At 39.7% G+C, this 26,642-nt stretch overlaps 1 protein-coding gene across 1 annotated transcript in view; it reads right to left on the reverse strand.

Annotated features, from left to right (window-relative positions):
- C8A (complement C8 alpha chain) overlaps positions 1-26,225 on the reverse strand; it is a 65,476-nt gene extending 39,251 nt beyond the window's left edge. Inside the window, exons 1-4 of the mRNA XM_082654031.1 lie at positions 26,041-26,225; positions 8,062-8,164; positions 2,521-2,665; positions 1,389-1,536 (exon numbers count right to left, since the gene is read on the reverse strand). Of these exons, the coding sequence (XP_082510157.1) occupies positions 1,389-1,536; positions 2,521-2,665; positions 8,062-8,164; positions 26,041-26,117 (473 nt within the window). The 5' untranslated portion in view covers positions 26,118-26,225. The remainder of the gene's footprint in view (positions 1-1,388; positions 1,537-2,520; positions 2,666-8,061; positions 8,165-26,040) is intronic.
- Positions 26,226-26,642: the final 417 nt, after the last annotated feature.

A 26,642-nucleotide genomic window follows, 5' to 3' on the forward strand; every position in this document is an offset into this window, starting at 1 on the left:
ACCAGCTAGAGGAAGTGATGCCTAGGTGTCTTAGCTGGGCTGTCATAGCAAAGTACCATACCCAATACAATACCCAAGTCTGGATGACTCGAAGAATAGACATTTATGTTCTCTCAGTCCTGGAGGCTAGAAGTCTAAGAGAAAGGTGCCATCAGGGTTGGTTTTGGTGAGGCCTCTCTTCCCGGGTTGCAGATGGCCACCTTCTCGCCATAGTGTCACATGGCCCCTTCTCTGTGCACATGGTGAGAGGTGAGAGAGAGCTCTCTGGTGTCTCTTCTTCTTCTTACAAGGACACCAGTCCTATTGGATTAGGACCCCACCCTTATGAGCTCATTTGACCTTAATTACCTCTGTAAAGGCCCTATCTCTAAATACGACCATATTGGGGGTTAGGGCTTCAACATACAAGTTTTAGGGGGATACAGTTCAGGGCACAACACTAGGCAAAAAGTTAACCAGTTAGGAATACAGGGAAGGACATTTCAGAAAGAAGGAACTAACTTTATGAAGTGAGAAGAAAAGAGTATTATGTGTGCAAGGGACTAAACATGAACATAAGGTGCACAGTGAAGTAAAGTTAGAATTGAGGCTGATTGAATCTCAACAGATAAAGAAACTGGCCTGAGAGTTATAAGCCAGCAATGGCAAAGTGGAGATTCAAGCCCCACCCCATCTCACCCTAAAGCCTTGGTTATATCAGCAACCACTGTGCAAAGCAGAGTAAGAACAGGGCTACTGGAAAGTGCACTTGGGCCAGAGAAGTGCTGTCTTTTGGGGATATTGGAAGCCTTCATGGAAGGTGTAGCCTCTTAAAAGGGCCTTGGAAATGGAACTGGGGCAAGAGGAATGAGCAGTAGAGTGGGAAAGGGTGAAAGGAGGACCCTTGGGCAGAGACATAAAGGGGAAAACATGAGCTATGTCCTGTAAAATTCATATGTTGAAACTCTAACCCCTCATGTGGTGGTATGTGGAGGGAGACCTTTGGGAGGCGCTTAGGTCATGAGAGTGGAGCCCTCGTGAATGACATCAGTGCTCTTATCAAGGAGACCCCATAGAGCTCCCTAGCCCCTTCCACCGTGTGAGGGCACAACGAGAAGTCTGCGGCCTGAAAGAACACCCTCACCTGACCAGGCTAACACCCTGATCTCAGACTACCAGCCTCAGAACTGTGAGAAATACATTTCTGTTGTAGATAAGCCACCCAGTGTGTGGTATTTTGTTAGAGCAGCCCAGATGGACCAAGCCACTTAGAGGGATGGTGAGGACGGCCTCACAGGATACACTCCAGAGAGATTCCCCCCAAAGACCCTCTTCTTTCCCTGAAACTAATACTCATGATTGGAGAGAAATCGTGCCCTGCTCCCGACAGCCAGCCGGCAGCGACTCACCCCGAGGCCACCCTCTCTGATCCTGGAATCGGGTCATACTGGCTGCAGTCATCTTCCAAGACCCTGATGTCTTCACAGTTGTCCTCATCAGAGCCATCCAGGCAGTCATTTTCTCCATTACACACCAGGTGGCGTTTCAGGCAGCGACCTGAGGAGAGGCCGTGGATGCTTCTAGAGTGTCCGGGACTCCTCCCCCTCCCTCATGACCTGCATCCATAGTCACCATGTCCGTTCCACCCCTGAAATAGCCCTTCGCTCCTCCCAGTCCTGTTCCATCCTCCTTCCATCCTCACTGCCTCTGCCCTCCCTCCAGCCCCCATGTCTCTCACCTGTAGCCCCCCAGCTCAGACCCTGCCCCAGGCCTGCTCTTTCTAATTCAGTCTCCACATTGCAGCCCCAGGGATCTTTCTAAAATTCCAGTCTGGCCATGTCATCCCTTGCTCTGCATCCTTCAGGATCTCCCCATTCCTCTGCTTCCAAATGTCACTGTCTGGCCCCCGGTAACCTACCTGGCCCATCCCCTGCCTCTCTTCCCAAAGCACTTATTCTGGGCTCGTTGTGAGTCCCTAAATCTCTGCGTTTTTGCACATTCTGTCTCCTAGCAAACTCTTTTTCATTTTCTAAGTCTCAGCTCAAGTACCATTTTGAATCCTGCCCTGACTGCCCAAAGCAGATTTAGGCACCCCCTGCCAGAGTCCGTACATTGGACCCTGTACATACACCCATTACACTGGCTATCACAGGACACTGTCATTGATTCCTTATAGGTCTGTCTCCCAAAGAGACTAGGAGTACTCTGAGATCAGGCACAAGGACTTTTCACCTCTGCATCACCAGCAGGTAGCACATTGTCTGGCCATCATATGTACCCAATCAGCATTTACTCAATGAATGGATGGATGAGTGAATTGTACCTTTTCCAACTCAACGGGTGTTCCAGCAAAGTTGCCTCAAATTTACTTGGGCTGCTGACTTGGCTTAAAATTCAGCTTCCTGGGTCCCATCCCAAACCCCAGAACGACAACTTCTAGGGGAAGGGCTCAAGAGCCTGCATTCTAACAAGCTCCTGGAGAACTGTTTTGCATATTAAGTTTGACAGGCACAGCTGTTATCCTTCTGAGATGCTACTCACCTGTCTCCTTACACTGGAAATCCTGTCCACACTGTGCTTGCTTCACACAAGCTGTGGGACTGTGACAGCTGGCTTGGTCCCAGACAGTCCCACTGCAGATGGTTCCCCCGAACTTGTTAGGCTGCAGGAGGCTCCGGTATCTGTACTAAATCAGATTTGGAAGCAGACACATTCATTGTCTATCAATCAACTGAGATTGGTGCAGGCAGGTCTCAGCTTAACATAAGGAATGACTGTCTAATGATTGAGAGCTGCCTGCAAAGCTGTCTTTTGCGGGGATGAGTGATCATAAATGGCGGTGTTCAACCAGAGGTGGCACTGTCACCAGCTGGAATATTGAGTAGGACCTCCAAACATCAAATGAGAGGTTTGGACTAGTTATTTCTAGGGTCTTCCTACTTGCTAGAAACAACCTCTGTCTCCCCCTTCTGAAGCCAGTTAGTACCTATTCATCTTTCAAGACTCACGGTTTACCTCCACGGGAACAGACTTCCCTAACTAAGTAATATATTCTCAGTTCCCTATGTACCCTCTCTCCTAGCACTTGTCGTATAAGGTTGTGATTGATTGTCCACTTCTTTGTTTACGTTTCTCACTAGTTTGGGAACAATTTGCACATAAGGTTAGGGTCAGCAAAGGGAGGCCACGTCTTATTTGGCTTCATATACTTGGCACTTGATCTATGGTCAGTTACATGGTAGTCACCTTTACAAAGATGTTTATCACTTTTCCTTTGAAGAATTTCTTCTGGTCATGGCATTTCCTCTTTCCTTGTGGCATGTCTCGTATGGTTCAGGTGGGGGTGACGTCACCCCCTCAGTCACAGGACGTGTGGATGTGAACGAGGCAGGGCAACCAGAGTACCAGTCATCTGCCAAGTTGCAATGATTGGTTCATGACTCAACCTTAGGGCAATCATAGTCATCTCTGGGAAGTTTCTTTCAGAACTATTGGAAAAGATAGTTTCTTTTTAGCTGAAGTTGCTGGGAATTGTGGGTATCAAGTGGTCATCTTGCCTATTATAGAAAGAGCCCATCCAACAATTAGAGAGACAAAAAGAGCTCTGAAGACATCATCTGAGACCCTGTGTCCAGCTCTGACTGCAGATGAATAAATACTTACTGAAAGAAGGAGCGAAAGAATAAAAAATGCATACCAGTCTTGGGCTCAATGTTTTTATGACACTGTCTTCTCTAGGGTGTACAGTGTTAGATACTAGAGTATCAGGAAGAAGCTGAACAGTAAGATATTCCAAGAAATTGAAGTTCCATCCCTGTCTTTAAGAAGCTTAGAGATGGTTGAGGAGATAAAAAATATAACAATATAAAACATGCTGTATGAAGAGCTTCACACGGAGTGTCAGTCAGCACCATATTTTCTGCCGTCTCTTAGCCCATAGGCCCTAGCTTCAAAACTGTTAATAAGTAAATAGGAAGGCAATGATTTGAGAAGTAAGCGAATTGAGTTCCTGACCTGAATCTATTTATTACTTGCTGGGTAAAGTTATCAGAGCCTGGCACTTTCTGCCTCACTTTCCAAATCTATAAAATGAGGTGGCTTCGTTGACCTCACTAATCACAATTACTTATGATTCCTTCACCTGTGTCCTATAGTTGAAAGAGCACAAGCATGAGATTAGACCAATTTAGGGCCAAATCCTGGATTCGCTGACCAACTGCCCATGAGCAAGTCACTTATCTTTTCTGAGCGACCACTGTCTAGTATGTAAAATGGGTATGATGGGACCTTACCTCAAAAGGGTTTTGTGAGAACTAAGTGAGAGAAGGTCTGAGGACACACCTAGCCCTGGGCCTGGCATATCACTGGTGCTCAATAAATGGAAGTGGTTTCCACATCATTATCAGTGCAGCCTTTTCCAGATGCTTCCAGGGCTGAGTGTGAAGCTTCCCCTCCCTTTCCTCCTGCCCACTTCTGCCTACTTAACTGCCTCTTAGCAAAGAGGCAGAGGTAGCAAAAAGAAGTGAGGATCCAACCTGCCCATTTACCTTCCCTGACTTTTAGTTAATAACAGCAATAAAAGATTTGTAAACTAGGTGAGAAGAGATTATAATTAGCGATCAGTGTGGGAATAGGAGGATATTTTCATTTTCTACCCACTCTCTTGCCCTACAATGCAGTAAATAAAAGAGAGCTCATCATACAAATGTATAGCCAATTCTCTTTCTCAACCTTGAAAACATTCATCAGTTATAAGACCTGAAGTTACCATCATGGTGATGATGGTGATGGTAGCTACCAGTTATTGAGTGCTTATTATGGCCCAAACCCTTTACATTCTTTATGTCAGTTAATCCTCACAAGTCTAGGGGGTTAAGTACTATTAATGATCCCATTTTAAGCTGGGTTAGAATTTCAGTTCTGCCACTTACGGTATATGTGTCACTGGGTAAATTACTTAACGTCTCTGACCCTTGGTTTTCTCATCTGTAAGATGAGAGAGATGAGAGTGTTCTGAAGATTAGTGATAACACAGGTAAAGACATCAGCATTCTGCGTGGTTCTGGTATGCGCTTAGTAATAATAGTTATCAACGTCGTCATCATCCTCGTAGCCAGCTGTTGGGCTACTCTGGAAGGATTATGACTGAGTGGGAATTGGATTAGGTGACCTCTAATATCACTTACTACTCTCCATATAGCTCCGGGAGAGGCAGGAGAGGCATATAGCTCAGGTTCACGGGCATTTTGGAATCAGACAGACCGAGTTTTAAATCGAGGCTCCGCCACATTCTTACTGGGCAAACTAAGCAAAGGGATTGAGTGGTGTCTGTCACCTACTGTTGGCTGTGGAAGTCAAATAAGAAGATGATTTATTTAAAGCATTAGCACAGTCCTTGGTATACAGAAATTATTTAATAATGGCGACTATATATTGTCATTATCATCCTTCCTGTGGTTTCTGTACTTGGAATGATGGTGCAGACATGAGGTTCATTCCCACCCGCTCCTTATTTTCTAGGTTGTTATCAAATAAGGAAGACATTGTATTGCAGAAAGGTTGGTAAGGATACGTCCCTAGGGACCTCTCCATGCCATTACCCGTGGTTGGTATCATTAAGACATAATTTTCTTTTCTAGCTAGTAGAAAATGTTTCTTTCCAGAAATGCACGTCATTGATTGCGTGATTTTGAGAGGAAGAAAAATATTAATAGAAAGAAACTCAGATGGCCTTTCAGTTAAAAAATTAACAGAATTTAATTATTTTAAGGATTACTTTAAAGACACATGTCTTTTTGAGTCCCTAAGAAAGTAATAAACGTTGATTTAAACTGTAAGTCATTCACCTGTGCTCTCTGCTATCTAAACTGCAGCACAAGAGAAAAACGTAGCTTTAGGCTGCTGTTTAAATGTATAATAGGTTGACTAAAGGCCATGCAAAGAAATTAAGTCCTAATTCTTGAAAGTTGTAAATGTTATCTTATTTGGAAAAAGGATCTTTGCAGACATCATTAATTTGGAGAAATTACTCTGGATTATCCAGGAGGACCCTAAATGCCATCACAGTGTCCTTATAAGAGGAAAGCAGAGGGAGATTTCACATAGACACATAAAGGAGACACAGAGAAGGGAAGGGGGGATGCAGACAGGAGCAGAGATTGGAGCAAGGCAGCCACCAAAAGCTGGAAGGAGCCAAGAACGGCTTCTCCCCTAGAGCTTCCAGAGAGAGCCTGGCCGAGCTGACACCTTGATTGCAGAACTCTGAGAGGATACATTTCTGTTGTTCTGAGCCAACCAGTTTTTGGCATTTGTTACAGCAGGCTCAGAAAACGAATCCAGGATGTCAAAGCAGAATGAGAATTGGGGGCCAGATATTTTTAAACTGGGACGTCTAAGATTCTTTGGCATATCCTAGAGATGGGAGAGGCAAAATCATAAATTTTAGCCTTCAAAGTTGAATAAACGAGCTCCAAATGGTGTTCTGCCGGTGTCATCAAAACTTCACAGGGCACTTTTTTTTTTTTTTTTTTTGCGGTACACAGGCCTCTCACTGTTGTGGCCTCTCCCATTGCGGAACACAGGCTCCGACGCGCAGGCTCAGCGGCCATGGCTCACGTACCCAGCCGCTCCGCGGCATGTGGGATCTTCCCGGACCGGGGCACGAACCCATGTCCCCTGCATCGGTTGGCGGACTCCCAACCACCGCACCACCAGGGAAGCCCCACAGGGCACTTTTGCATTTAACTGAGGAGGGGGTCTGGAGGCAGGAGGACTATCAGTGAGAGAAGAGCAGGGCTTGATTCAAGGCAGTGGGAGTGGGGTTGGAGAGGAGGGCACAGATAGGAAGTATAGAAACAGCTCACATTTATTGAACACTTACTTTGTGCCAGATGCCATGAAAAGCACTTTGCATGCATTACTCATTTAACGCTCTCAATAACTCTATGGTGTAAGTACTGTTTCTACTCCCATTTATAGATTAGGAATCAGAGGCACAGAGAAGGTAAAAAATTATGTCCAGAGTAACACAGCAAATAAGGTGCAAGCCAGAATCTAAGCTGCAGAATCGAAGCTAAAAAACAGGCTTGACAGCAATAGGCTAATAGACAAGGTTCGGCAGTGGTGTACCACGTCTGGGCTGCACCCACCCTGGGTGCATCCAGTGAAGGCATGTGTCGTCTGCAGAGATTTTAAAATACTAAGAAAGCAGGGCTTCCCTGGTGGTGCAGTGGTTGAGAGTCTGCCTGCCGATGCAGGGGACACGGGTTCGTGCCCCGGTCCGGGAAGATCCCACATGCCGCGGAGCGGCTGGGCCCGTGAGCCATGGCCGCTGAGCCTGCGCGTCTAGAGCCTGTGCTCCGCAACGGGAGAGGCCACAGCAGTGAGAGGCCCGCGTACTGCAAAAAAAAAAAAAAAAAAAAAAAAAAAGATAAAATACTAAGAAAACAGAATAGAAGTTACTCTTCTTTCTATTGTCACCATGAGCCAGTGATTCCGAACAAAGACAGAATTGTAATACTCCTCCCTGACAGAGCCAAGTGCTCTCAACATCCCCCTTATGCCACTGAGTTTAGCGATCATCTTGGACCAATTAAAACCACTTAGATGGGCAAGATAGATACACATCTGTTCATTGGGCATGTCAGCCTTTTCAGTGCATGAAAGTGAAATCCTCAGGAACACCCTGTGTGACACGCTTTGGTTTATCTCAGTTCCTCATAGGTCATGGACAGCTTGGCATTTTGTTCCTAAGCCATTGGTCCCTCCAGATGACCCTCATTGGAAGGTAATACATAGGCCAGGACCCAGAGTGGCCAGTGGGGATCAGTGTGCCCATGTCCGGAGTGCCACTTTTCTGCATCTAAGCCGTAACATACACATCTTTTGCAACCTCATCCAAATGCCTTACAAACAAAATCAGAAGAGGCAGAAATAAGTTCCACCAGCCACATGCATATGGCTTCTGAATACCCTTTTCTCCCCAGGCCTCTAGATTTATAGACGTGACTGTTTATCTCCATTTGAATGCCTAGTACACAATTTAAATGTTAAATGCTCCAAAATTGGTCATAAATGTCTCACCTTTTTCTCCTGGCATGGAAAGCAATCTGTCCACTCTCCCCAGTTGCCCAGCTGGCAGGAAACAGCTGTGGGAGTAGAACTCTGAACAGCCCGACTGACTCTCCTAAAGAGAGAAGAGACCCCTTGCTTCAATTTTTAAATTTTTTATCATGATCATTTTAATTTTTGTAATTATACATTCAAAAATGTCTTTTAACATGACAGTATCTTAATAATATGAAAACAGGTGCTGAATTTTTCTCCAGCTCTATTGAGGCATAATTGACAACAATCGTATGGTATATTTAGGATGACCAACGTGATGGTTTGACATACATATACTTTGTGACATGATTATCACAACCAAGGGAAACACATCCATCACCTCCCATAGTTGCCTTTTTTTTCTTTCTTTTTTTTTTTTTGTGTGTGGTAAAAACACTTCAGATCTACTCTCCTAGCAAATTCCAAGTGTACAATACACTATTACTAACTATAGTCACTGTGCTGTGCATCAGAACCCCAGAACTTTTTCAGCTTATGACAGAAAGTTTATATCCTATGACCAGCCTCTCCCCATGTTCCTGACCCCGCAAGCCCCTTGTAACCACTATTCTACTATCTGGCTTTATGAGTTAGACTTTTTTAGATTCCACATATAAGTGAGATCATGCAGTATTGTCTTTTCCTGTCTGGCTTATTTCACTTAGCATAATGTCCTCCAGGTTCATTAACGTTGTCACAGATGGAAGGATTTTCTTTTTTTATGGATGCTTAATTTTTTAATTTATAAAGGTTACCCCTTGATTTGGGCATCTTGGTACCTGTAGCTGTAGAACATGAAGCAATATCACAATATATATTCCCTTAGCCTTAAAGTTATCCGGAAGTGGGAGTGGGGATGGAGCAGGGAAAGGAGAGGAACGTCCATAAATGCAGTTATTTTTACTTGAAACACTGGGCTGTAAGGGTACTTCTAATACTAGAATGATTCTATCTTCCTTCTTAAGAATTGCATGTGCTGTTTTTAAAACAAAAGTTAGATGGCCTAATGCTCTTTTCTTCCCCAATATTTTATTGTGGTAAAATACATGTAACATAAAATTTACATGTTACCGTAACCATTTTGAGGCTTACAGTTCAGTGGCATTAAGTACATTCATATTGTTGTGCAACCATCACCAGTTTCCATCTTCAGAACTCTTTTCCTTTCCCTGCATCAATTTTGAGATGTAAAATTTAAGCAACAACAGCAAAAGAGTTGTGCACGTTTTCCCTCCGATCATTTCCAGTTTTAAGAAATGAAGAATAGGGCTTCCCTGGTGGCTCAGTGGTTGAGAGTCCGCCTGCCGATGCAGGGGACACGGGTTCGTGCCCCGGTCCGGGAAGATCCGGCTGGGCCCATGAGCCACGGACGCTGAGCCTGCGCGTCCAGAGTCTGTGCTCCGCAATGGGAGAGGCCACAACAGTGAGAGGCCCGCGTACCGCAAAAAAAAAAAAAAAAAAGAAATGAAGAATAAAAATCTATTGTGCCTCTACTGTATGCAGGGATGATGCTGTAGTACTTCAGAACTCATGCTAATTATGCTGTGAACTGCTGCACGCGATGAATGATGCCCCCTATGCTGAAACCCCAAACAGGAAGCTCTAGGATCATCAGGAAAGTGATGTTCACCTTTATCACTGGTTCTCAGACTTTGGTCCCAGGAACATTTTATACTCTAACAAACTATTGAGGACTCTGAAGAGCTTTTGTTTAACGGGACTGGGTCGATCGACAGTCACAGAATCCAAACATCAAAACTGAGAAATTTCGAAATATTTATTTATCCATTTAAAATTACAACAAAACCATTACATGTTACCATATATGTTTATTTAAAAATCCATTTCCAAGAAACATAATTATTGAAAAGAGTGTTACTGTTTTATGTTTTTGCAAATCTCTTTTGATGTCTGGTTTAGTAGAAAGCAGCTAGATTCTCATTTCTGCTTCTTCATTCAGTACGTTGCTTTATGTTGCTTTGGTTGAAATCTATGAAGAAACTCCAGCCTCATACAGTTATGTAGTTGAAAAAAATTATGTAGTTGAGGAGTGTTGTAATAGTCTTCTCAGATAATTTTGGATGTTCTTTGACGCTACACCAAATCTTGAAAAGCAGTCATTTCTTAAATGTTAATTGCACTTGGAACCTGAAATCCTATCAGTGAATTTTTTATACTCTGTTACATTAAAACCCATTGATCTATGTATCCTTTAAATGTATCTGGTACCCATACATGATTTTTATAACATCAGACATTGGAAATTTACAAAACAATGGTTCTCTGAGTGTACATATCTTAAAAATACTCACACATTTCACTATAACATATTAATAAGTCAAATTTATTAATATTACCAGTGATCTCAAGTTCATGGTAGTGAATATGTTTTCCAAAATTTTAATTTTCATTTGAAAGCCCAAATTTTGTCATTGGTAACAAATAATGCCGTTTGTTTTCCTGGAAGTAATAGGCCCTCTGCTCATTTTTGAGACAGTGTCTGCCAAGTATCTTAGCCTGAATAACCATAGTTTGTTTGGCAGTTAATCTGTCAAGTAAAAACAGTGTTCCAGGAAAAAGGCATCAACACTGACTTACAACTCAAACAATTGTTTTTTCTCAAGAAAAAACATGTACCGTACCCTCATACTTAGGTACAGTAGAAGTTCTTTATGCATCTTTTCCATTTTGCCACAAATAATATTTAAGTAACATGTATTCAAAGATTGGGTTTTAATAAAATTAACAATTTAAACTATTTTCAGGACTTTTCTAAGTGAAACAATTTCTTTCCTGTGAGTTTGGTGTCAATGCCTTGATTTGCATCAAGGTTACAGTAGTTTTAGCCACCATTACTTTTTTTTTTCTTTTTAGTTTTTGAATTTTATTTAATTTATTTTTTTATACAGCAGGTTCTTATTAGTCATCCATTTTATACACATCAGTGTATACATGTCAATCCCAATCTCCCAATTCATCACATCTCCACCCCCTGCCCCCTCTGCTTTACCCCCTTGGTGTCCATACATTTGTTCTCTACATCTGTGTCTCTATTTCTGCCGTGAAAACCAGTTCATCTGTGCCATCTTCTAGGTTCCACATATATGTATTAATGCATGATATTTGTTTTTCTCTTTTTGACTTACTTCACTCTGTATGACAGTCTCTAGATCCATCCACGTCTCAACAAATGACCCAATTTCGTTCCTTTTTATGACTGAGTAATATTCCATTGTATATATGTACCACAACTTCTTTATCCATTCATCTGTCGATGGGCATTTAGGTTGCTTCCATGACCTAGCTACTGTAAATAGTGCTGCAATGAACATTGGGGTGCATGTTTCTTTTTGAATTACGGTTTTCTCTGGGTATATGCCCAGTGGTAGGATTGCTGGATCATATGTTAATTCTATTTTTAGTTTTTTAAGGAACCTCCATACTGTTCTCCAGAGTAGCTGTATCAATTTACATTCCCACCAACAGTGCAAGAGGGTTCCCTTTTCTCCACACCCTCTCCAGCATTTGTTGTTTGTAGATTTTCTGATGATGCCCATTTTAACCGGTGTGAGGTGATACCTCATTGTAGTTTTGATTTGCATTTCTCTAATAATTAATGATGTTGAGCAGCTTTTCATGTGCCTCTTGGCCATCTGTATGTCTTCTTTGGAAAATGTCTATTTAGGTCTTCTACCCATTATTGAATTGGGTTGTTTGTTTTTTTAGTATTGAGATGCATGAGCTGTTTATATATTTAGGAGATTAATCCTTTGTCCGTCGATTCGTTTGCAAATATTTTCTCCCATTCTGAGGGATGTCTTTTCGTCTTGTTTATGGTTTCCTTTGCTGTGCAAAAGCTTTGAAGTTTCATTAGGTCCCATTTATGTTTTTTTGTTTCTATTTCCATTAGGAGGTGGATGAAAAAAGATCTTGCTGTGATTTATGTCAAAGAGTGTTCTTCCTATATTTTCCTCTAAGAGTTTTAGAGTGTCCGGTCTTACATTTAGGTCTCTAACCCATTTTGAGTTTATTTTTTTGTATGGTGTTAGGGAGTGTTCTAATTTCATTCTTTTACATGTAGCTGTCCAGTTTTCCCAGCACCACTTATTGAAGAGACTTTCTTTTCTCCATTGTATATCCTTGCCTCCTTTGTCATAGATTAGTTGACCATAGGTGCGTGGGTTTATCTCTGGGCTTTCTATCTTGTTCCATTGATCTATGTTTCTGTTTTTGTGCCAGTACCATACTGTCTTAATTACTGTAGTTTTGTAGTATAGTCTGAAGTCAGAGAGTCTGATTCCTCCAGCTCCGTTTTTTTCCCCTCAAGACTGCTTTAGCTATTAGGGGTCTTTTGTGTCTCCATACAAATTTTAAGATTTTTTTGTTCTAGTTCCGTAAAACATGCCATTGGTAATTTCATAGGGATTGCACTGAGTCTTTAGATTGCTTTGAGTAGTATAGTCATTTTCACAATATTGATTATTCCAATCCAAGAACACAGTATATCTCTCCATCTGTTCGTTTCATCTTTAATGTCTTTCATCACTGTCTTATAGTTTTCTGCATACAGGTCTTTTGTCTCCCAAGGTAGGTTTATTCCTAGGTATTTTATTCTTTTCGTTGCAGTGGTAAATGGGAGTGTTTCCTTAATTTCTCTTTCAGATTTTTCATCATTAGTGTATAGGAATGCAAGAGATTTCTGTGCCTTAATTTTGTATCCTGCAACTTTACCATATTCATTGATTAGCACTAGTAGTTTTCTGGTGGCGTCTTTAGGATTCTCTATGTATAGTATCATGTCATCTGCAAACAGTGACAGTTTTACTTCTTCTTTTCCAATTTGTATTCCTTTTATTTCTTTTCCTTCTCTGATTGCCATGGCTAGGACTTCCAAAACTATGTTTAGTAGTAGTGGTGAGAGTGGACATCCTTGTCTTGTTCCTGATCTTAGAGGAAATGCTTTCAGTTTTTCACCACTGAGAATGATGTTTGCTGTGGGTTTGTCATATATGGCCTTTATTATGTTGAGGTAGGTTCCCTCTATGCCCACTTTCTGGAGGGTTTTTATCATAAATAGGTGTTGAATTTTGTCAAAAGCTTTTTCTGCATCTATTGACATGATCATATGGTTTTTATTCTTCAGTTTGTTAATATGGTGTATCACATTGATTGATTTGCATATATTGAAGAATCCTTGCATCCCTAGGATAAATCCCACTTGATCATGGTGTATGACCCTTTTAATGTATTGTTGGATTCTGTTTGCTAGTATTTTGTTGAGGAATTTTGCATCTATATTCATCAGTGATATTGGTCTGTAATTTTCTTTTTTTGTAGTACCTTTGTCTGCTTTTGGTATCAGGGTGCTGGTGGCCTTGTAGAATGAGTTTGGGAGTGTTCCTTCCTCTGCAATTTTTTGGAAGAGTTTGAGAAGGATGGATGTTAGTTCTTCTGTAAATGTTTGATAGAATTCACCTGTGAAGCCATCTGGTCCTGGACTTTTGTTTGTTGGAAGATTTTTAATCACAGTTTCAATTTCATTACTTGTAATTGGTCTGTTAATATTTTCTGTTTCTTCCTGGTTCAGTCTTGGAAGGTTATACCTTTCTAAGAATTTGTCCATTTCTTCCAGGTTGTCCATTTTATTGGCATAGAGTTGCTTGTAGTAGTCTCTTAGGATGCTTTGTATTTCTATGGTGTCTGTTGTAACTTCTCCTTTTTCATTTCTAATTTCATTGATTTGACTTCTCTCCCTCTTTTCCTTGATGAGTCTGGCTAGTGGTTTATCAATTTTGTTTATCTTCTCAAAGAACCAGCTTTTAGTTTTATTGATCTTTGCTATTGTTTCCTTTGTTTCTATTTCATTTATTTCTGCTCTGATCTTTATGATTTCTTTCCTTCTACTAACTTTGGGTTTTGTTTGTTCTTCTTTCTCTAGTTCCTTTAAGTGTAAGGTTAGATTGTTTATTTGAGATTTTTCTTGTTTCTTGAGGTAGGCTTGTATAGCTATAAACTTCCCTCTTAGAACTGCTTTTCCTGCATCCCATAGGTTTTGGAGCATCGTGTTTTCATTGTCATTTGTCTCTAGGTATTTTTTGATTTCCTCTTTGATTTCTTCAGTGATATCTTGGTTATTTAGTAACGTATTGTTTAGCCTCCATGTGTTTGTGTTTTTTACATTTTTTTCCCTGTAATTCGTTTCTAATCTCATAGCGTTGTGGTCAGAAAAGATGCTTGATATGATTTCAATTTTCTTAAATTTACTGAGGCTTGATTTGTGACCCAAGATATGATCTCTCCTGGAGAATATTCTGTGCGCACTTGAGAAGAATGTGTAATCTGTTGTTTTTGGATGGAATGTCCTATAATTATCAGTTAAATCTATCTGGTCTATTGTGTCATTTAAAGCTTCTGTTTCCTTATTTATTTTCATTTTGGATGATCTGTCCATTGGTGTAAGTGAGGTGTTAAAGTCCCCGACTATTATTGTGTTACTGTCGATTTCCTCTTTTATAGCTGTTAGCAATTGCCTTATGTATTGAGGTGCTCCTATGTTGGGTGCATATATATTTATAATTGTTATATCTTCTTCTTGGATTGATCCCTTGATCATTATGTAGTGTCTTTTCTTGTCTCTTGTAACATTCTTTATTTTAAAGTCTATTTTATCTGATATGAGTATTGCTGCTGCAGCTTTCTTTTGATTTCCATTTGCATGGAATATCTTTTTCCATCCCCTCACTTTCAGTCTGTTGTGTCCCTAAGTCTGAAGTGGGTCTCTTGTAGACAGCATATATATGGGTCTTGTTTTTGTAGCCATTCAGCAAGCCTGTGTCTTTTGGTTGGAGCATTTAATCCATTCACGTTGAAGGTAATTATCGATATGTTTGTTCCTATGACCATTTTCTTAATTGTTTTGGTTTTTTTTTTTTTAGGTCCTTTTCTTCTCTTGTGTTTCCCACTTAGAGAAGTTTCTTCAGCATTTGTTGTAGAGCTGGTTTGGTAGTGCTGAATTCTCTTAGCTTTTGCTTGTCTGTAAGGCTTTTGATTTCTCCATCGAATCTGAGATCCTTGCTGGGTAGAGTAATCTTAGTTGTAGGTTCTTCTCTTTCATCACTTTAAGTATATCATGCCACTCCCTTCTGGCTTGTAGAGTTTCTGCTGAGAAATCAGCTCTTAACCTTATGGGAGCTCCCTTTTATGTTATTTGTCAGTTTTCCCTTGCTGCTTTCAATAATTTTTGTCTTTAATTTTTGCCAATTTGATTACTATATGTCTTGGCGTGTTTCTCCTTGGGTTTATCGTCTATGGGACTCACTGTGCTTCCTGAACTTGAGTGGCTATTTCCTTTCCCGTGTTAGGGAAGTTTTCGACTATAATCTCTTCAAATATTTTCTCGGGTCCTTTCTCTCTCTCTTCTTCTTCTGGGACCCCTATAATGTGAATGTTGTTGCGTTTAATGTTGTCCCAGGGGTCTCTTAGGCTGTCTTCATTTCTTTTCATTCTTTTTTCTTTATTCTGTTCTGTGGCAGTGAATTCCACCATTCTGTCTTCCAGGTCACTTATCCGTTCTTCTGCCTCAGTTATTCTGCTATTGTTTCCTTCTAGTGTAGTTTTCATTTCAGTTATTGTATTGTTCATCTCTGTTTGTTTGTACTTTAATTCTTCTAGGTCTTTGTTAAACATTTCTTGCATCTTCTCGATCTTTGCCTCCATCCATTTTCCAAGGTCCTGGATCATCTTCACTATCATTATTCTGAATTCTTTTCCTGGAAGGTTACCTGTCTCCACTTCATTTAGTTGTTTTCTGGGGTTTTATCTTGTTCCTTCATCTGGTACATAGCCCTCTGCCTTTTCTTCTTGTCTATCTTTCTGTGAATGTGGCTTTTGTTCTACAGGCTGCAGGATTGGAGTTCTTGCTTCTGCTGTCTGCCCTCTGGTGGATGAGGCTATCTAAGAGGCTTGTGCAAGTTTCCTGATGGGAGGGACTGGTCCACCATTACTTTTACACTGTCAGTGCAAACATAAACACAGTGAAAAGAGCGAATAATGTCTTAGTATTATTGTAAAATTGTTTTGAACACTCAGGCATCACCCTGAAAAGATCTTGGGGACTCCCTGGAGTCTGTAGACCACACTTTGAGAAAATCTGATCTATAAAATGATGCTAGTATAGAGCGCCAGCCCTATTATCCCTTCAAAAAAACTTCAGTGCTCAGCTCACCATCTTCCTCTCTACTCCAGTTCCTCTCATCATGCTGGGAGACCTCAGCATCCCTATAAATGAACCATCCAATGCTCTGCACTCTCAGTTGCTCCTTTTCTTCCTCTCCAATGACCCTTTTCTTCACTCTATTATCTTCCATGTTTTCATCCTGGACTTTCTTACTGTCTGAAACAGCTTCTCCTCCAAATCACTAATTCATGAGTCACCTGCAAATAGTTATCTGGGGCTCCACAGCCTCATCTCCTTCTATATCTATATGCTCAAGGATTCCCATGCACTTTTCTTGGACCTCATTGTGGCCTCCATTGACACCTAAGCTTTCTCTCTATCAGTAAGACCTCTCCTATCTTCATTTTCCTTTATAATCAGTTTTGATTTCATGATCCATCATTTTAAAATTTTAATTATGTCCTGAATTCCTGGACCCCACTGTTCCCTTGATCACAACTACCTGTAAAACCCAATCGTGAAAGAATCCAACTACCTTTCTCCTGGGCGACTCCTAGGTATCTTTCAGTCTCATCATAAACATCGGTTCCTTAGGAAAACATTTCTCAACACCCAGACTGATAGATATCTCCCTTCATATGATTTGTCAATCTCTGCACATCTTCTTCTCAACACTTAATTTTCATACTTATAATGTTTGTATAATTTCTGCCTTCTCCACCAGATCATAATCTCTATGGAGGCAGGTACTTGTACTGTTCATATGTTTGCTACTGAACTCCTGGCACTTATCATGGTGCCAGACCCAAGGAAGGTGGTCAGTAAATATTTAGGAGAGGAAAGAAAATAAGGGAGAAAAGGAGGGAGAAAGTGAGGGAGGGAGAGGGGGGAAGGAAGGAAGGGAGGAAGGAAGGAACGAAGGAAGGAAGAAAGGATAAAAAGAGGATAGAAGGAATGAAACCAATGTATGGGAAATAGAATGACATTGTTTAGAAATTTATTTGAACCTAATTTCCAGTTAGAATCTAATTAAATTATCCTGGTGTCTAGACATTCAGATGGCTCAAGGTTTGGTCCATATGTCATTTTTCTGATAGATTGTCCTAATAATAAAAGTGTGAAGCATAGAAACACGGAGAAAAACAAGAGTTCTGATCACTAAAACGTGGGAGAGAAGTTACAGGGAGGAGGTTTGGGAGCAGAAAATGACTCTAGTGTTAGTTCTGCGTCTCACTGTAGAATTGTCAAGATAATATCATTGTAAGCCCATAGAGACTGCATTATGGTGTCAAAATGGAAGGAAACAGTGTTAATAGATGGAAGCAAAAGCTTAGAGCAGCGCTGTGTTGCTGTAGTTTTAAAAGCTTTGTGACGTGATGTCTAGACAGAGGAACACACAGTCATGCTATCACTGAAGCAAGGCTACAGAAGGTACACAAGGACCATTCATTAAGTCATTACAGGGCTCCAACCTTTTAGCCAATATCCGTATGACGGGCATCTTCTCTTATCGTTCCAATGCATTTTTTAAGGTAGTTTATTTTTTGTTGATTATAAAAGTCATACGTTCTCCTAAAGAGAACATCGAAAAGATTATAAAAGAAAAAAAATGCCCCACATTCCACCACCATTAATACTTTGTTATATTTCCTTTCATTCTTAATTTTTATAACATAGTTGAGGTCATACTATTACATTTTTATATCTTTATTTTTCCATTTAATATTATCAGAGAAATGTAAACTTTTTATGATGACTGCACATTGTTCCATTCCACTAACATTAAACAATTAGAGTACTGAGCACCCAGTTTTTCTGTATTCTAAGTTACTTACTGAAGATACTTCCTGTAGAATAGGATGGCTGGGTTGAAGGATACAAATGGTTTCAAAGCTTATGACACATACGGCCAAATGGCTTTCCAAAAGAACCGCATCAATTTTTCAATTACTTCAGGAACATTTAATAAATCTGTGGCCTAGTAAATCTTGGCAAATAGTTTGAAAGCATCTTCCAGCTACTGAAAATTTACTCAAGCAGGGAGAGAGTTAACGTAGAGCAGTAAGATTCAGGAGTCTTTGATTCTAGTCTTTAGCTGGCATCTACCTTGCTGTGCCACTATGAGCAAGTTTCTTTAACTGTCTGGCTATTAAGTTTTTCATCTGTAGAATCACCACAAGGGAATATAGTGCTATGTGCAGGGTTCCCAAAGTATGCTCTGTGGAGTACTAGTTCCTGAGATATGCACCAGAGGTGAGGAGGAAAAGAAGTAAAGTTACCTGGTCAAATACATTTGGATAAATTGTATACAACATACTGCTCTTGGAGATTTAAAATGCCCAACAACACATTAAGGCTCTGAAAAGTTCTGCATTTTAATTTACTTAACAGAGAATTTACCCAATTTGTGACTATAGGTCATTTTTTTCTTTCATGTAATATCTGTAAGACTATTTAACACAGTTGAAGAAGCACTGATGTAACAGAAAGGGCTTTCGAGTCTACCAAACATGCATTTAAATCCAGTTTCTGCTATTTATAGCTAAAAAACAGAGATAATAATAACTTGTGAGACTGTTTTGAATATGGAGTGAGATTACATATGCAAAGCATGGAAAGCCCCAAGCATCAGCCTGACTTACATGTTAGTTTCTTCTCTCTAACCTTCTCAACCCCAGACATGCGCATTAAACCTCTCCATCTTCATCAAAAACATATTGAATGCCTGTGCTGTGGAGGGCTGGGGACTAGTGAGATGCTTTCCATCTGCCTTTTTAGATAGGGTGGCATTTGGGGCAAAAGGCCTCAAATGGCCTAAAACCTAGACTTGAACATGTAACCTGTGAGTCAAATGCTTGACCGTAGAATGTGGCCACCTCAGCGATTTAGATCACAAAATAATTAATTAGCTACCCATCCCAGGCTAGGTCAGAAGGCCCGACCCTGATTATTTCCAGTGGGTCATCCAAATAAATAGGCTCAGCTTATATTCAAGACTGATTGTCACTAATTATATAACCTGGAGCTACTCCCATTCAGTTACATGGGAGTGACATCATGAAACATATTTAAAATTTGACCTTGAAAGTGCTGAGTCTCTAGTGACCTCCATGTTGCTAAATCCAGGGGAAAGTTTTCCAGCTTGGTCTTAATTCCCCTCTGTTAACCATTGTTCCTTCTTGAAATCTTTCCTCGTACCACACTTCCTTGCCCCCTTCCCACCTCTGTGGCCAGTTCTCTTTGATGTGTCTGAAAACTAGAATTCCTCAGGGTGTAGTCTTGCCTTTCTTTTTTTGCTTTTCTCACTCTTAAGAAGGTGATACCCATTTCCTGGGTTTCACATACCACCTATGCTAATGCCTCCTAGATTTAGATCTTCAACCTGGACCACTGCTCAGAAATCCTGTTTTGTTTATCCAACTGCCCCGTTTTATATCTCCACTAGGTGCCTGTCAGGCATGGCAAACTTAATGGCTCTGAATCGAAACTCTTAATTTTCTCCTTTTAACTGTTCCTCTCTCAATTTTATCCACATCAGTAAGTGGAACTACCCTAACACACAGCTGCTTAAGCCAGATACCTGACAGTGGTCTTTAATTCCTTCCTTGCCCTCACCCCCATATCCAGTCCTTTGGAAATTTCTGTCAATTTTGCTTTCAAGATATATCTCAAATATCTTCCCTTGTGCCTGCCTCAGCTGCCCCCGTCCTAATTTAAGGCACCGTTATCTCTCACCCAGATAATTGCTATGGCCTCCTATGGTCCAAGACATTCCACTTCAATTTCCTCCAATCCCTTCTCTGCACAGACAACAGGATGATTTTTTAAAATTAGAAATCAGATAATATCCCTCCTGTATAAGATCCTCCAGTTATTTTTGTTTGTTTGTTTGTTTGTTTTACTACACATAGACTAAAATCAAAATTCCTCACCATGGTGCCCAAGGTCCTCTGTGGTCTGGCCCCTGCCCACCTTTCTGACATCCTCTCAGGACTCTATCCCCTGGTCTCACGCTGCTCCCATCCTGCAGGTCCTCAAATGTGATGAGCCATTTCCTGCAGGGGGATCTTAGCATGTGCTGACCTCTCCACTCTCCCTACCCTTCACTTGGTTTCTCCTCACCATCCTTCGTATCTCAGCTTAAATCCGCCTCCGTAGAGAAGGCCCCAACCTGCCTATTTTTAGATTGCTCGATAGCCTCTATCAAAGGACCCTGTTTGCTTCCTTCATACTATTTATCACAATTTTTACTGAAATGTTTGGTTTACATGTTTATTGACTGATTCCATCACTACACTGTAAATTCCAGGAGGGTAAGGACGTTATCTGTTTTGCTCATCACGTAGCATACCTGGAATATGTATTGAATGAATGAACAAAAGGAATGAATGAATGAATGAACAAATGAAAAAAAAGTGTCTCCTGTGTTCCAGGTACACATAGAATTCCACACAGAACTTCTGGTTCTAAGCATGTTCCAGGCTCTCCTGCACTATACGCATAATGCTCTTTCCTCCACACTGAATAATCACACCTCATCCATCCGGTCAGACCTTCCCAGTTCAGTTAAGTCTCATGTCCTCCAGACGGTTTGCCTTGCCCTATGCTAACAAATGCCACATATGTAGAGCCTCCTACACTTTATTCCCACCCTTAGACTCCAAGTTCTGCAAGGCAGGGGTCTTGACTCTGCTGATCACCACGGTCCCCTGAGCACAGTACCTGGCATACAGTGGGAACTCAATAAAAACTTTTGTATGAATATATTATCTCATTTGATCTTATGTTATATAATTTAAATTTTACTAGACCCCTGTGGAGTAGGAATTATTATACCTATTTTATAGATAAGTAAAACAGATTCAGAGGAAGCTGAAATAATGTGCTTAAGGTTATATAGACAGTAAGAGGTAAAGCAAGAATTCAAGGGGCTTCCCTGGTGGCGCAGTGGTTGAGAGTCCGCCTGCCGATGCAGGGGACACGGGTTCGTGCCCCGGTCCGGGAAGATCCCATATGCCGCGGAGCGGCTGGGCCCGTGAGCCGTGGCCGCTGGGCCTGCGAGACCGGAGCCTGTGCTCCACAACGGGAGAGGCCACAACAGTGAGAGGCCCGCGTACCGCAAAAAACAACAACAACAACAACAACAAAAAACCCCACAAAACCTTTGGGTGTCCTAATTCCAAATTAAATATTTATTTTGCTTTTTTAAAAAACAAATTTATTGGAGTATAGTTGATTTACAATGTTTTGTTAGTTTCAGGTATACAGTAAAGTGAATCAGTTATGCATATACATATATCCACTCTTTTTTAGATTCTTTTCCTATATAGGTCATTACAGAGTATTGCATAAGTTCCCTGTGCTATACAGTAGGTCATTATTAGTTATCTATTTTATATATAGTAGTGTGTATATGTCAACCCCAATCTCCCAATTTACCCTCCTTCCCCTTACCCACCTGGTAACCATAAGTTTGTTTTCTACATCTGTGACTCTATTTCTGTTTTGTAAATAAGTTCATTTGTACCATTTTTTTGGATTCCACATATAAGCGATATCATATGGTATTTGCCTTTGTCTGACTTACTTCACTCAGTATGATAATCTCTAGCTGCATCCATGTTGCTGCAAATAGCATGATTCCATTCTTTTTTATGGCTGGGTAATATTCCATTGTATACATGTACCATATCTTCTTTAGCCATTCCTTTAGCCATTCCTCTAGCCATTGATGGACATTTTGGTTGCTTCCATGTCCTGGCTGTTGTAAATAGTGCTTATCAAAATGGGTGCTCAGTTTTGAAAAGATTTTTTTTTTTCTGGTGGGTGAGGGTAGCAGTAATGGTGTAATAACACTGATCTGGGGATTAGAAGGCCTGACTGTACAACTAGGAAACTGGGTGACTGACATATCAAATTGCTTTGTTTCCTCTCTGGCTCTCAACTGGAGGGGATAATGATTACAACAGTCTTAGAGGGACATAATGAGGTTTAAATTGGTCAATATTCATAAAATGCCTAGAGGAGTGGTCTGGTTGTTATTTAATATTCCCCTTCTCTTTCTGGGACTCAATTTCCTTATCTGTAACATGAGTGGATTAAATTAGATGTCAAAGTCCTTCCTAATTCTAAAGACCTATGAAATAAAAGTGATGGAAGTAGCAAACAAGGATTTTGAGTTATTTTAAGTACATTAAAGTAAGGGCAATCATGGACATGATGAGAAGTGAAAGATATAAAAAAGTACCAGATGAAAGTTTTGAAGCTGAAAAATTATAAAAACCAATATGAAAGATCCATTGGATGGGCTAAGAAACAGATTAACTACTGCAAAAGAAAAGACCAGTAAACTTAAAGATATAGAAACTATCCAAAATGAAACAGAGAAAAAATACTGCCAAAAACAATAAAAAAAGAACAGAGCCTCAGTGACCTGTGGAATAATAGCAAGGAGTTGGGCATACCTGCGATAAGAAGCAGAGGAGAAAGTATGTGGCAGAAAACATGTTTGAATTAATAGTGGCAAATTTTTTTTCCCCAAATTTGATGAGAACTATAAACCCACAGAAGCACACCTAGGCACATCATAATCAAACTGCTAGAAATCAATGATAAAATAGTAAAGGAGTCCATAACAAAGTGGATCTCTCCTCAAAGATTATACAAGCTGAAGATAATGGAATGATATTAATGTCTGCAAAGCGATGTGGGAGGAAAAAAGGAAGCTTTCCACTTAGAATTTTATATTCATCAAAGATACCCTTCAAAATAAAGGCAAAATAAAGAGTTCTTCAGACTAACAAAAATGGATAACTCCCTCACCAAAATTCATTCTGCACTATAAGAAAGGTCAGAAGAAGTTACTCAGGAAGAATAAAAATGGTGTCAGAAGTGGTATGATATCATTGGAAGGTAGGCTGTGATAAGTTAATGATGAATGTTGCAAAGCTTAGAGTAACAACCAAAATAAATAAATAAACAAAGTAGAATTGCTAACAAATTATTTGGAATTAGAAAAAATATGAAATGCAAAAGATGACCAAAAAAAGGAGAAAAACAGAAACAAAGAACAGATGGGACAAATAGAAGGATGGCAAACCCAAACCCATGCATATCAGTAATTACATCTTATATAAGTTGTATAAATACTATGATTAAAAGACAGAGATTATTAGACTAGGTAATAAAGTAAGACCCATCTATATGCAATCTATATGAGGCATACTTTAAAATATAAAGAGTCAGATAGGTTAAAATAAAATATTGGGGAAAAAAATTGACCATGCAAACCCAGGGATAATGAAAGCCTTTCATAATGATAAAGGGGCAGATCATCTACAAATCTGTATGTAGATAGATAGATAGATAGACATAGAAAGACAAGTAGATAAACAGATAATAACAGCTTCAAAATACATGAAACAAAAACTGATAGAACTGAAAGGAGAAATAGACAAATACACAAATATACTTGGGGATGCAACATTCCCCCCTCAGTATTTGATAGACAAGGAGGTGAAAACTTGAGCAGCATTAATAACCAACTTAATGACTTAGAACTACACACAACAGACGAATACACACTTTGAAGTGCCTGTGACATATTCACTAAGATATATTCTTTGTCATAAAACGAATCTCAATAAATTAAAAGGATTGAAATTTTTTTTAACTTTTTAAAGCAACACACATGCTAAAATGTATTATTTGTATAAAACACATAAGAGCAAGTCATTGCTTTTTAAGGCTGAATATAACGTCTTTTCATCAACATCGTCTTAAAATACTTTTCTCAAACAACCACACTTTTCTAAAAATTTATAGTAATGGTATAATAACACACAGGCAATATACTTTATAATAATGGTAAATATGAGCTTATAAAAATAAATGTATACCATTAAAAATGTAAATGTATATCATCTGTTTTCAATGTTAGTGTTTATATTTTATTTGAGAAAAATAAATTGTTAGTTATTTTGCCATTGTTAATTTTTTTTAAAGTTTGAAGTGAGACTAATCCAAAAGATCCATGCTAACTGGCACATTGCAATTTTTTTTCGTTGTTAAATTTTATTTTAGTTTTTTACATTGATTTTTATTGGAGTCTGGTTGCTTTACAATGTTGTTTTAGCTTCCACTGTACAGCAAAATGAATCAGCCATACACATACAGATATCCCCACCCTTTTGGGCTTCCCTCCCATTTAGGTTACCACAGTGCATTAGGTAGAGTTCCCTGTGCTATACAGTATGTTCCCATCAGTTGTCTATTTTATACATTGTATCAATAATGTGTAGGCACATTACAAATTTATTCTAGTTTTTATCAACCATCAGAGAGATGAAAAATACCCAAAAAACGACCGTGACAATCACACACCACTACTGGCAACAGCTTTCACTGAAAACTTACTAAGTACCAGGCATTGTTCTAAATACTTTTTATGCATTTAATTCTTCCTCTTACTTGCCTCCCACTTTACAGTCCAGAAGACTTAAATAACTTGCCTAAGATTACACAAATAGGAAATGCCAGGGCCAGAATCTGAACCCAGTAAAGTTATTTCACCATGTAGTTTAGCATTTGCAAAGCCAGGGTCAGGCAAGCTGGCATTAGACAAAAAGACCTTGTGACTTCCTACTTCAGCACTTTGTAACGTATTTAATTGGTTCTCTTTTGCCCTGACTTCAAATTTGCCTCTTCACTGGTCTTTCTTATTTGATAAGTTCAAACATCAAGACTCTTTGTTCATTTTCAAAAAGGATTACGATGATAAGCTTTTATAATTAAGAGTATCTCAGCAGAGATTTCCTTTGCCACAGTTCTCTTGCCTTTATCTTCTAATTATTAGAGATGAATTTTCTGATTTTTCAAAATTGTATTCGCTTTAAATACAAGTTGCAAATTAACTGCTTAGAAAAATGCCTTTCCCCCTTCTTAACTGTTACTTAAAGGAAATCTCTAGTCTAGCATTGAAAAGCAATAATGATTCAAGATTGAATCATCCAACAAGAATTTGAATAAAATAACTCTACTTAAAATCTTCAATGTTTCGGAGAGAGGGACTTCTTTAAAGCTATCACAAAGGCAAAATAAGAGGCTGTTTAAGCACCACAAAATACTTAGTGTTAAGATTTTAAAAAAAGACGACCGTGAAGCCAGTTTGGGATATTCAAGGAAATGGAATGGGTAAAATGCAATGTACATATGAAAATATCACTTCTATTCGTTACTCCATAGCAAAAGGTTACGTCTTTTCTAGAATGAAATGACTCAGCATCTTTACAGTCTCTTGCTTTTCCCAAGATAATTTTATATACATTACCTAATTTTATCCTTCCCAAAACACTATGAGATGGGTATTCTTACACACAAATGGATAAGCAGAGGTTAATTGTCCAATATAACTCAAGAGAACTATTATTTACTAAGTTGAGTATACTTTATATCCAAGATTTTATTTCATGTTCATTAACTCTTATAGAAGAGGCATTATTATTCTCATTTTACAGATCGGGAAGCAAGCACAAAGCGATTAGCTGATTTACTGCAGATCACCCAGCTCCTAAGTCTTGGAGCTGAGATTTGCACACAGGTCCCTCTGACACCAAGTGAACGCTCTTGTCACTGGCCTGGACTCCTTCACTGAATTAGTAATAATGTGGAAAGAGGTCACATTCCATCCTAAAACAGCCTGTTGCAAACATGAGAGTGTCTCAGTTCCCCACCAAGTAACCCCTCACTGCAAATTTTGCAGAAACTTTTGGCCAACTCACCAGTTCACCTTCTCCTGTATGGCTACCCCAGGCTGACAAGTCATCAAAGACAAGAGGAAAAAAGCAACAGCAAACATCTCATCCAGAAGCCACCACCCTATATTACCTAGAGAGGAATAAAACTATTCAGGGAGTTGGAGTAAAAGAATCTACGGGCTGGGATCTATAAGATCTACCTAATGTTTGAAATGAACAGAACTCGCTCGATTCTCATTCAGATGTGGTTAATTACTTACCGGGGTATTGATTAGCCAAACGCCCTAAAATCCCAGACACCAAAGGCCACTGTCCTTCAGACCTTTGGAAAAGCAAAATATCCATATGGTTGAGGAAAGGAGGATATTTAACCAATTTCAGCTAAGCAAAGGGATCGTATTTTCAGAACGAGGCAAAAGCCAAACCAAGATATAGCTCCAGAATTCATGGTCTTTTGGAGTAGCTCTTGGAACTTCTGAGGTTAGATCAATTTGTTTTGCAAGACTGAAACGAGGCTCCTACTGGTGTTTCAGCTCTGCCGTAAACAGCCAGCAAAATATAGGAAATGCTAATAGTTACATGGGGAAGTTCTCCAATGTATTGTCAAACATCTGGAGCCCGAGAAA

Source organism: Grampus griseus (genome assembly GCF_964374135.1).
Source record: "Grampus griseus genome assembly, chromosome: 1".
NCBI classification, from domain to species: Eukaryota; Metazoa; Chordata; class Mammalia; order Artiodactyla; family Delphinidae; genus Grampus; species Grampus griseus.